Source organism: Poromitra crassiceps, assembly GCF_964638095.1.
Source record: "Poromitra crassiceps genome assembly, chromosome: 1".
NCBI lineage: Eukaryota > Metazoa > Chordata > Actinopteri > Beryciformes > Melamphaidae > Poromitra > Poromitra crassiceps.
In genome coordinates this window covers 15,600,298-15,613,362 of record NC_139623.1, presented here as the reverse complement: position 1 = coordinate 15,613,362, position 13,065 = coordinate 15,600,298, and the positions used below count along the sequence as shown (strand labels likewise).

Genomic DNA, 13,065 nt, shown 5'->3' with positions numbered 1-13,065 from the left:
AACCATGTTAAATGTATGTTATTAAAGTGTTAATCCTCTGTAATAAAGTTAAAGGCTCAATCACTCAGAGAGCTTACCCGCAGACTTAAGAGAACTACTCAAATCTAACAGTCAACACACTTGTGAGAAAACATCTGAGCAACACGGAGGAGCAGTGAATGAGAACAATCTTTTATTGGTGTTTTTTGGGGAAATCTTGACTACATCCAAATAACCAGCACTAAGCGGGCTGGGCACCGGACACCACTGACGCAGCAGGATAGTTGTAGTTCAATTAAAGTCACTATAAGATTTATCAACCACATCTGTGAGGATATTAGAGACTACATCCTGTTGGGAGAGCAAACAATCACTGATTGAGGTGACAACAGGCTGAAATAAACCATCAGGAAACATATACATAGTGTGCATAGTCCATATACACGGCTGAAGAACAGAAGAATTCATAATGAACGGTAAATTAAGTCTGATGAACCTCATTTTCAAGGTATTCGATAAACCAGCAAAGTTTGTGGAATCAAAGAAACCAAGATGTCCGTCTGAGTTTTGGAAAGCTGAGTTTGCTGTCTAGAGTCCGTAGCAGAACTGAGGAAGGTAGAATGTCTGGAGATCGGAGACAGGGTGCAAATGGTTGAAAGTTGAAAGTTTTTTTTCCCATTTGAATAGTCTCTCTGAGGAACACTTGAGATCAAAGATGTTTCAAGGTGCAACAGATCATGTTCATCCAAAAAAAAGGAAATCATTCAATAATATAGAACAGCAATAAGAGGGATAACAATCATCATAATCATAACAATAATAATAATTGCAGTAATGGTAACTATTCCACATGGTCATTAAGGGGATAAAAGCACACTCTATCACTGGTTTGGCCAGGCCCTTGCCCCCCCTCCCCCCAGGGGCATAGGTAGTGTACCATGCCCCTCCCCCCAGGGGCATAGGTAGTGTACCATGCCCCTGGGTAGGTGTTGTGGGTACACAGAGAAGTTCATACACACAGTAAACAGTCAGGACTGCAGTATTGGTGGGGGAAAAGCGCAAAGTATCAACAAGCTTTGTGAATCAACATAGGAAAATTTGGCTTTTATTTATCCCAGAAATCTGAGAAATTAACACCATTCCAATCAATGGGAGTACAAAGCCCATCTCCTGAAACCCACTTACACAAACATTCACACACTCATCTCACCACATTCACACTTCTTATAGACCTCCATCTAATACACAAACCTGTATCCAATATAGACAATATTTCTCTTTGAGCGACAGACAGGAATTCTAATCAAAGTTTGTTAATAAAGTACAGTAAATCAATGTGCATCTTCCTGGGGGAAACTGACAGACTATTTCAGAGTTTGTTACAACACTGAGATTTGACTGTTCTGTGTGCTGCGTAGGCACAAGGGAGACACGGGACAGAAATGTGGGAAGAGTTAGCATATGACTGGAAGGGGGACTGGTTGAAAGTGAGAGCAGCTGGAAACGGATCAAGTGGATCTTGAAACAGAGGAAGGGCAATGTCCCGACAATTCAAAGGGAAGATCAAGAGGGCCTGTGTTAACCCGGGGGCATCACAACCAAGCTTTCACCAGCTTAGGTACGATATTATACACCAGAGTAGAGTCAAAACACTCAACGTGGATAGATGCAGAGAAAGAGAAGGCTTAACAAACATGTACCAGTCTCATCAAACGAAGCCCATCGTACAATTGGGCGAGTCTTGTCAGTATCACAGATGGTAAACAGGGATCATGAGCACCAAGTCAATTAAATAGGGAGGAGTTGTTCTAAAGAAAACGCGCGACTGGTCAAGACGGGCTGTGAGGATAGCGCTTGACTGTGTACATGTTGTCTCTCTCCTTCTCTCTCTCTGTCTCAGCATGCCCGTTCGCCCATTCCCAGTGACAGAAGCATAACAGAAAAAAATAAGTGCTCGAGTAAAATCCACAAAAATGTTGAACTATACAATTTTAAGATCATTTTGCTCTCTATATTACAATTGAAACTTGCCATCTAGCCCCTGCTGCTGCATCCTGACTATAATCAAGTCTAAAAATACCCAACTATGGTTGACCACCTGTTAACACCATCTCCTCATCCATAATAAAAAGATATTTACCATAGCGTTCCATGTCTCTATGTCCCAGTCATGTAGAAAATATACAAAATTATTCTTCAAATTTGCTCTCCCTCTAATTTTTCGTATTATAAAAATATACAATTCTCCAATAACAAAACCCTTAAAAGTCACATCTTTCATCTGTTTAATTAATCTCTCTGTCTGTCCCACTGTGACACCTCCAACAAAACAAGACACCTGAGCTTCAATATATAACCTTTCTCCTTGTCTCATACATTCATCATCATCATCATCATCATCATCGTAGTCGTCGCCATCCTCATTGTCATCATCGCCATCATTATCATGACCCCGTTCTGTCCGTCGTGCCGTCCTACAAATGAGAGTCTTTCAATTTAATCCAGTTTAATCCGCCTCTGCCTCCCTATCATCACTGGTCGGCCAGGCGGTTCTCGTATTTACTAAGGATGTTGCGACAGCGGCCAAGTTCCTTCCGCATCTCGGCCACTTCCTGACGGAGGTTAGCGTTCTCCCGCTCCAAGTAGGCGGCGCGCACTGATATTTGGTTCTCCTTGAGACGTCGGGCATCTCGGGAACGCTTTGCTGCTTCATTGTTTTTACACCTCCTGGACCAGTATTTTTCATCCTAAGAGGGGGGAGGAGAGAAAGGGTTATTATGACAGCATCGCTCAAATGATCCTATCAAAATACCCCCCTCTATACTAGTCATTTCTATTCAAGTCATGCAAGTCAAATCAACTGATCAGAGGAATATGCAGGACTACTTCAATAAAATAATCAATGAATGCTCAGAATAAGAAACTAGTCTCTAGAAAAATCTACAACGCTACAGTGTATTTTCATTGTGTAGGCAATTTATTCTGAAATACTGGCAGTGAGAAAATGCAATAGCAGTATTGGGAATGTGGGTGTTGGGCCATGAATGAGCGTGGGATGAGCTCCATCCAGTTGAGTCCTGTGGTGCTAACTGAAGATGTTTCATCCTCAAAGTCTGTATTCAGTTACTGTGGTGCTAACTGAAGATGTTTCATCCTCAAAGTCTGTATTCAGTTACTGTGGTGCTAACTGAAGATGTTTCATCCTCAACGTCTGTATTCAGTTACTGTGGTGCTAATTGTGTGTTACTGAACAGCATTTGCTAAAGAACTTAAAACAGATGCGTTGGCTCCTGCAATTTTGTAAATGCGTTGTGTAAATGCGTTGTAAATGTGTTTTTTTCTTTGGAAGATGACAACTTCCTCTGGCCAAATTTTAACAGGCTAAAGTACAGATTGTCTCCGGAGTATTCGAAGACTGTGGTCTGTGGAAGAGACTGGCTTGAGAGACTATCGCTGCTCTAATCCCCCCTGTTGTTGCACTGCAGAATTTGGATCTCACTTTTGAGCTCACCTTCAGGTCCTCAGGTACCAGCATCTTGCGGGCCTTCTTGATCATGGGCTGCGGTTTAAGCTCCTCGTCACTGAAGCGGTGTCTCCTGGGGTCGAAGGAGTCCTGGCCCGGGATGCTGGACAGCGCCATGTCTGAGGGATCCATGTCAAACATTCCCATGCCGTCAGGCCCGCTGTCTGTGGGCGTGAGCAGGGGTGGACAGGAGGACGAGGAGGAAGAGCAGGGTGACTCACATGAGTCATTCATACTCGTCTGACTCCCTGGAAGAGAAGAGATGAACAATCTGATTTAGATGCCATTTACTCAACTACATTTACACTGAAACACTTTATAGTCTGACACTAGGCATGAGTAGTTGATGACAGCAGGCCACACAGAAGGGCAGTGACAGCAGTTGGCAGTTTTGCATCCTGGCCACCAGATGGGAGCAGAGAGCTACTCGCTGACTGCAAAAACAACAAACACATTCCTATGCCCTTAATTGATTTCAAAAGAATTGAAGAGGTTCTTCAACCAGCTTGTGTCTCATGGACAGTAAGGTATTGAGGGGTACGGTTATGCTTACAGTAACTGGGAATATAATATGCAAATGGTTACAATAGATTACAAATGTTTGGCATGTAGATAGATAGATACACACAGATTAGATACAAATGGTACCAGTAAGAACTGAAATTCAAACAATGCAAAACTGTGGCTTCTCCAAAATATGCTGATGTAACACAGGTAATCTCATTTGTTTTTCATGTCAAGGACCTCTCACTAGATACACAATAAGCCAAGGACCACCAATTGATAAGATTTGTTGGAACCACCATTTGAGAAACACATTAACTCCCCCAACATTGTCCAGAACTGCAAACTGTATACACTGTAAAGCTATGATCAAAATGATATCAAAATCAGAATATTCTCTCGTGTGCTTCTACCGCTGCAACAATAGCAAAACTAAATTATTCCTGATTTCCCTGGTTATCCCCTGGAACCTCCTCAAGGACCGGCCCGCTTTGGGGAAACTCTGCTCTAACAAACCTGATTCATGACCACAACCCCATGTACCAATTGGTTCAAACTTCAGTCAGTAGATAATATTGGATACTGTTATCAACATGAACAAACCAGTACAAAGTGCTTGTAGAGCACCTCAAATATCCAGAGCTAAAACTCCATGGAGAAATCTAAAAGTGGAAATGTTATATAAGGTTCTACCCCTCCCCTTGAAACCAGTTCTTTAAGTGGGGCCAGTATAGGGCTACACCTCACCCCACTCCCTTTAAGGCCTAATGTACCTAACGTGACTGACTTCTCTTCCCTATGGGAGCATAAACACCTCTTCACTCTTCTTCTACCTCCAACACACACACACACACACACACACACACACACACACACACACACACACACACACACACACACACGTGCTGCACAATCAACACCCTTGCCAATGGCTACTTTGTGGTGGATGCTGAGATACAGAGAATTTAATCAACACCTTTGTACAGTACTGTCTGAAAAAAAGCTGTCTGCTGTGAGTTTCACAAAGCTGGGATTTATGGTGGGGCTGCCATTCAGGAACAGCAAGGTCAGTACAAAGAGCACATGACTTGTGTAAGGATCACAACATCTGGAGAGAAAAAGTCATTTGGGCTCATGAGTTGACTGTCACCGTTTGTTCCTACATCTGAGCAGGTTTCCTTCAATCCCACACGGTGGTGGATCTGAACATACAGTATGGGCGGCCATTTCACAAGCGTCAGGCCTGATGATTGGCCTGCTTATGGTCTCTCCATAATCATCAGACCTCAACTTCAGTGAATCTATAGTATCACTGGAATTAATGTTGCTAGGGAACATTTTGAACCCTGATTTACCTCCTGTCAGCTATGGCACGCATGTTTTCATTCCAGCCAATCACTGCGCCAGTTGATTTCATTGATTAGAACACCTTCAACCAGAGCAGAGGAACTAATCGGTGAGATCACGTGCTGTAGTGATTGGTTGGAGGAAGTAATCAGTGAAATCACGTGCTGTACTGATTAGTTGGAATGGGCTGCCTCTCTCTGCTTTATGGGAAGTTCTAGAGTGCAGGATGGGAAGCAGATTTATACCCCCCCTTCATCCCTCAAACAACTGGAGGCTTTCCTTTTCAAAGAGAGGTCCAATATCCCACAGTTCAGGACTTGCACAGTTCAGGACTTGTACAGTTCAGGACTTGCACAGTTCAGGACTTGCACAGTTCAGGACTTGCACACAGTTCAGGACTTGCACAGTTCAGGACTTGCACACAGTTCAGGACTTGCACACAGTTCAGGACTTGCACAGTTCAGCACTTGCACACCAGCATTCCAAGGGCTGAAGCTGTCCTGAAGGCAGAGTAGCCCTACACCGTAGTGCTTAGCTATGTGATGTTCATATAGCATTATTGTTGTCCCTGTTGTTTTGCCCACACCCTATGGATCTCCCCTTTCGCCATAGAACAATTACAATTGGGGGATATTCAGTCCTGTCACTTATGGCTAAAGCCAAGAAAGAAAAGTCTGTCCCACTCCCTAATCTGTGATGTCTACTTAATAAGTGTCACTGTACAGTATAAAATGTATCTCATCTGGCTGCAAAAAGTCACATTTAGAGGCATTCTCCTAGGTAGGTAGGCATGTTGATGATACCACAGATTAGAATATTTGTTTTTTCTGCTTTTGAAGAGTTCATCATAATTATTTATGCAAATTGAATTTTAAAGTATTTTAGTCCACACAATAAGATATATCAATTCTTAAACTGAAAAGACTACCGGTACTTGTGATTTCAATTGTATTAGAAAGATTTTTTTTATCGTTTACACTTACAACAATTTCCATATAAAGGAATTGTAATCCCAATACGCAGGCCTGTATCATGTCATCAAACACAAAGGCCTAATTATGGCTTATAACGCACACTTTGTTTGGGAGGCTTTTGGATTAAATTAGGTGGCTGGTATTAACATCACATCTGTCATTCTTTCCTGCAGATCATTGTACTGTACTGTACTGTACTGTACTGTACTGTACTGTACTGTACTGTACTATACTGCACTGTACTATACTGTACTGTACTATACTGTACTGTACTGCACTATACTGTACTGTACTGTACTATACTGTACTGTACTGTACTATACTGCACTGTACTATACTGTACTGTACTGCACTATACTGTACTCGGTCATCTGCAATCAGACATTGGGTTTGAACTCCAGTAGCACAGCGAGCCTCTTCCTGTTCCTCTGTCCTCCCTCGGCCTCTGGGCTCCTCCTACATCTCTACTGGCCCTGCCTCTAGTTCTCTCACTCCAGTACTCACAGGCTCCGCACGTGTACTGACGCGTGCACATGGCTGTAGCGTGTGAGGTGGGGAGAGATTTAAAGACACGCAATCACAAACACTCCACACACTCCCTCTCCCTCTCTCTCTCTCTCTCCCTCTCTCTCTCTCTCTCTCTCTCTCTCTTGGTGCTGTTTTGACCCTACTGCACATGAAGACTTGGTGGGAGTGAATGCTGATTGTGCTGTACACTGTGGTACATAGATCACATGCCAAACTAAACCAAACCTCTTTGTCACAGCTCGGAGGTTGACTCATCACATAGCCCTGGTCCTGGACCTCTTTCTCTCCTTTCTCTTCCCTTCTCTCTTCCTTTCTTCTCTCCACATCTCTACCTGTTCTTTATCCTACACTACACATCTCTACCTGCTCTTTATCCTACACTACACATCTCTACCTGCTCTTTATCCTACACTACACATCTCTACCTGCTCTTTATCCTACACTACACATCTCTACCTGCTCTTTATCCTACACTACACATCTCTACCTGCTCTTTATCCTACACTACACATCTCTACCTGCTCTTTATCCTACACTACACATCTCTACCTGCTCTTTATCCTACACTCCTCATCTCTACCTGCTCTTTATCCTACACTCATCTCTACCTGCTCTTTATCCTACACTACACATCTCTACCTGCTCTTTATCCTACACTACACATCTCTACCTGCTCTTTATCCTACACTACACATCTCTACCTGCTCTTTATCCTACACTACACATCTCTACCTGCTCTTTATCCTACACTACATATCTCTACCTGCTCTTTATCCTACACTACACATCTCTACCTGCTCTTTGTCCTACACTACACATCTCTACCTGCTCTTTATCCTACACTACACATCTCTACCTGCCCTTTATCCTACACTACACATATCTACCTGTTCTATATCCTACACTACACATCTCTACCTGCCCTTTATCCTACACTACACATCTCTACCTGCTCTTTATCCTACACTACACATCTCTACCTGCTCTTTATCCTACACTACACATCTCTACCTGCTCTTTATCCTACACTACACATCTCTACCTGTTCTTTATCCTACACTACACATCTCTACCTGCTCTTTATCCTACACTACACATCTCTACCTGTTCTTTATCCTACACTACACATCTCTACCTGCTCTTTATCCTACACTACACATCTCTACCTGCTCTTTATCCTACACTACACATCTCTACCTGCTCTTTATCCTACACTACACATCTCTACCTGCTCTTTATCCTACACTACACATCTCTACCTGCTCTTTATCCTACACTACACATCTCTACCTGCTCTTTATCCTACACTACACAGGCCCACCTGAAAGAACCGCATTTTAACGCTGCACCATGTGACATTATGAAAAGTAAATTCCACTCATTGGTAAGCAGCCCTTTCCAAATTCTCTCTGTCAGGTTGACTTTGCATCTAGAGCCCTGTGACTTTGCCTCCCGCCTTGAGTTTGACTCCACAGGACAGAAAAGTGCTTGGTCACCACGGTGTTGATGAAAACTCAACAGGGAGAGCTAAAATGCTGAATCACTACTAGCCCATAGGGACATTCAAAGAGCGCCACATAACCTTGCTTGCATTTCAACCATTATTGAATTGTAGGACAATTGGACTCTAAGCGCCTCTGAAAACTGCAGAGTTCACAGAAGCCTCTTTTAAGATCTTGCCATTGTGAGCTGGTATGGATACACCTTGATGAATCTCTATGAGCGCTCTGTTTCTAGTCTCTGGTTGGACTGGTACTACTACAGACCAAAGTCAGCAAACTCACCAAAACCGTCATTGTCTCCCAGCATCTGCGGCTGCGCCACTTCCAAACCGATGAGCGAAGGCGGGGAAGATGAGGAGGACGAAGAGGACGAGGAGCAGGGCGGGGGCGAGGATGGTGGGCACTGGGAGCTCTGGTTGGGCACGGCCGACGGCGAGCTCTGTGAGGGGATCTGGGCCGAACTGGAGTTGTTGTTGTTGTGGACGCTGCCCATGCCGTTATCAGTCAGAAACTCCTCCAAGTCCATGTACTGAAGCTGGAAGAGGCCCCCATCCGCAGGCAGGGTGCGATCCCATAGCAGAGGCCCCAGGAACTGGTTGAAACTCCCTCCTCCATTTCCACCACCTCCACCTCCTGCTGCACAGCCATTACTGCTGTTGCTGCTGCCTATTCCACTCCCATTCCTCATGGAGTCCTCATCCATGTCTTTGTCTGCCAGAGAGGAGAGGGTAGAACTATTAGAAACTCATGATGAAGATCATGAAGAATGGCTTTGAGCTGTCTGATTATTTTACTAGCCAAAAAGGCTTTTCTCAAGATATTTTGGTCAGTGGCATACTGTAACATCTCCAAATGTGTGCAAAACTAAAGGGTGGCAGGTGTACCCATAAGATGCATTTCTGCAGAATCTCTCTCTCTCTATCACTGTAGCTCTTATGTGCACACACTCACAGACCAGATGGTAGCTGAAGAAAGAGCTGAAACCAATTTGTTGTCACAACATATACGTAAGCTTCTGAACAAATCTCACAATAGCTGGGACTATGTTTGGCCCAGCCAGCAAACAGAATGCATTCCTTCATAGTATCACAGCTAAACCAAAATGTGTTATCACATCATTGGAATCTGGATCCTGATTTGAATTTAAAGCAGGCATTAAAAAAATCCAGGTATTTCACGTTTCACGAGTCATTGTGAAATTAAAACTTTAGACGATCTGCACTGATGCATTACACTTTGGTGTGAAACTTGGTTCCAAAAAATGGTTCATAAATGAAATGTTGGCTGCATGATGATGTTAAATATGTGTGTAACAGTATGAATAGTTCCAATATCACAGCAACAAACTGCCCAATGTTCACAAGATCAGATAATGGGTTCTGCACAGGTTAAAACAAGCTCAATGGAGATTGACTGAGTCAGGTGACACCTGCAAAGTGTGTGTTGGGCTGCTGCACATTCAAGTACATCAACAACATCATACCATTAGGCCTACATGTTTTTAATGTATCAAATGAATAGCATAGCAATCTCACCTTTCACCTCACATGGGTTTTTGCGCTGGTCTCCCTTCATGGGGTGCTGCAGGAGAGACTTGAGACCTGCCATAGAGGTGAGGTGCCCTCCTGTGAGAGAGCCTGCAGGCTGGGTACAGCTTCCAAACTGTGGGCTTGCACCGGCAGGAAGGTCGGGGGTCAGGAGCTGGGAGAGCTGCCTGGACATCCTGGACCAGACGGGGCCGCAGAAAGAGAGCAAAAGTGGTCGAGAAAAACTGACCAGACCACCTACCAAAAAAGACAAGTATGTTGAATGACTGTGTGTGTGTGTGTGTGTGTGTGTGTGTGTGTGTGTGTGTGTGTGTGTGTGTGTGTGTGTGTGTGTGTGTGTGTGTGTCAGTGTGTGTGCGTGCATAGGAGAGAGAGGGAGGAGGAGGTGGGCAGAGTGAGAGAGAGAGAGAGAGAGAGAGAGAGAGTTTTGAGTATTGCCATTGCTGAAATAGTGTAATAGGCATTGCTATATACTACTAATAATAATAATATAGCGATAATAATGGCTATAATAATGCAGCTTCGTAATATTTTTGAAAACTTAAATGAAATAAGGAAAGAACAACTTTTACCTTGTTATTTGTAGTCAATTAGGTTTGCTTAATTCCACGCAGATTAATTCTCCTTGAAGTATTCCATTGCAGCCAGGTTTGGATTATTATGACTCCTCGATAGATCAAGTTGGTAGGCTATTCTCAGTGGAGCAGTGTGTGGGAGTGACAGTCAGATTCTCTGAATAATAAGAAGAATACTGTCCATAATAAGGGGGGAAATGAAATCCGCAGACTGCACTGACACGTAAAAATGTTGCAAAAGTTGGAGATATAATATCCCGATTCAATCGTCCACCATTCAATACGAGACCCCAAGAATAGTTGCAAAGCAAAGAAAAACAACGTCCTCCGTCAAAACACCGAAGGAAAACAGAGTAAAGAAAAAACGCAGCGAAGAGAGGAGCAGTGCGTGTATGGTCCTATTGGTCAGATGACAAGTTGTATTGCTCTCTCTCTCTCTCTCTCTCTCTCTCTCTCTCGCTTCTCTCCAGTCGCTCTCTGCTGTTGGTCGGGGGGAGGAGGAGGGGGGTCTGTCTGTACTTTTAGCATCCGATGGATCCAGGCAGTCACGGGCACGGGCTTTAGGTTCGGGCCGCGCGACGGCTGTCCTCTCAGCTGGAACGAACACGGGCAGTTCACGTGACGTCACACACAGAGAGAGAGAGAGGGGCGTGGTCAGATCTCGATTCTCAATATTTATGAGACACACCTACCTCCTCGTGCCACACCTCGAGGAGGCATGCCACAGTCAGAGGGCTGTTGTTTGTTGCTTGAGTCAACTGACAGGTACAAACACATGGGCAGGTAAAATAAAATAAAAATTAAATTAAATTAAATAAATGCAGTGGAAAAAAGACGCATAAAAGTGTAAGATAAGGGAGATGAGGGGAAGTGAATACTTCTGTTTTAATGCAGGTATCATATACACTACTGCATTTTACTAGTGTACGTGAAACTTCTTCCAAAACTTCTCCCATGTATGTTAGACTATTTCTGTCTTTCTGTAACATTAATAGTCCACTCTAGAATCAGGTAGTGGAGCATTATAATAGTCTTTCCAGTTTGCTTGTAATCCACAGAAAACGTGAGTGTGTGCCTGTGTTTTCCAGGCGAGAGGAGTGCTCCAGCACGTTGCCTCCTGGCTGCTGGGTACAATCAGCCACGGCGAAGAGCTGTTCCAGCGCACGTGTTTCATGCACGCGGGGATGAAGCCTGTCTGCTCGCCTGCTGTGACTCTGATTGGCTACAGAAACATGTCGCTCCTCCCATAACAAACGCCCATTGGACAGAACTAGGTCACTACCCCGCCCCCAGGATTCCCCCATGCTACAGCCGCGTGAGACCCGTTCGAAACACAAAAGCGCGAGGTGTCTGTCTACTGTACAGAATTACAGAGCGCATGCGCAAAATACAGCGCCGCATGAAATCTCTCTGCCTCCCCCCCCCCCCCCCAAGTCAGACATATAGAATGAAAAACAGGAGAGATAGATTTGAGTCATTTGAAAGCTCAAAGCTTCATGGACGTGACAGTTTTAGTGACGTTGTAACATAATTGCTATCAGTGTTCATTTAGCCTAGTCATATTTATCATTAATATTATTGTTATTATTAGGCTATTATTATTACATTATATTATTTTACTTTGTAACACTTCTCTCTCTCCAAGTAGGCCTATGCTCTTCTTTTTACCCATTTTATTAAAAGCACTTTGATTTGGCTGTGTATGAAAATACTAAATTTGCCTTGCATAGTCATAGCACTTGTTTATTTACTTTCAAGCTTGGCAGAATGTGTATGTTGTTTTTATTGAGAATCATGCTAAAATGTCAGCCATTTCCCAGTGTTGTTTGCAAGCACTGCAGATGGATGCAACCCATTGAGTTAGTTTAGGCCTACCAAATCATTCAATTTAACTTACACCCCATTTACACTGATTTTTAAATTCAACCTGTATCCGCATAGGTTATGGTCGCATTTAAAAACCAGGTGTAAATGGGGTGTAAAAGATGTGAACACAATGTGAGCCAGGCTATACCTCTATAGATGTGGTCAGGAAGTTCTGATCACATCCTGATCATGATGCATTTACACCTTGAAATAGCATGCATTTTCCTTATCCAGAAACAGGTCACATTTAAAAAAAAGAAAACAGGTCTAGGCCTAAATGGGATGCTACCTGTTCCATAATGTTGTACTTGTCATTCATGCTAAGAGTGGACTGTATAGCTCCTTCACCTGGGTGATCCCCGATAGGTAGCATGCTAAATGGTCATTAACAAATAAACAAATTAAAGAAAAATACTTTTGAATTCGTCATAGGATTTCTAGGGCAGTGAATTTGACCAAGTACAAAGATAAATAGTTTATCATTCTATAATTTCCGTCAAATTACCACACTTAGAAGTAGGCTAAGCATCAGAGAGAGCGTGAACACAAATGTGTCTGGACATCAGGAAGGCAGGACAAGCAACTCAAAATTACCACACATTTTCACAAGCTATGTCCAGTTCAATTTCATTTAAGTGCGTCTCAATTTAACTTCTTATAATTGAATGCTGCTGTTCAAGGAATTTGTTTGTCTTTTTGGTGGCATTCATCTTCTAGTAG

The 13,065-nt window shown here is 43.3% G+C and overlaps 1 protein-coding gene across 3 annotated transcripts; it reads right to left on the bottom strand.

Moving 5' to 3' along the window:
• Positions 1 to 183: 183 nt before the first annotated feature.
• On the bottom strand, positions 184 to 10,867 carry dbpb (D site albumin promoter binding protein b). Of its 3 annotated transcripts, none has more exons than XM_083641128.1 (5): positions 10,477 to 10,867; positions 9,893 to 10,170; positions 8,640 to 9,068; positions 3,479 to 3,750; positions 184 to 2,726 (listed from the first exon to the last, which is right to left on the bottom strand). In XM_083641128.1, the coding sequence occupies exons 2-5, from the start codon at positions 10,077 to 10,079 to the stop codon at positions 2,511 to 2,513; spliced, it is 1,104 nt and encodes a 367-aa protein (XP_083497254.1). In that variant the 5' UTR covers positions 10,080 to 10,170; positions 10,477 to 10,867; the 3' UTR covers positions 184 to 2,510. The 3 variants fall into 3 exon arrangements, with proteins under 3 accessions (XP_083497254.1, XP_083497256.1, XP_083497255.1); XM_083641130.1 differs by having other exon boundaries at positions 3,491 to 3,750; XM_083641129.1 differs by having other exon boundaries at positions 9,893 to 10,141.
• Positions 10,868 to 13,065: the final 2,198 nt, after the last annotated feature.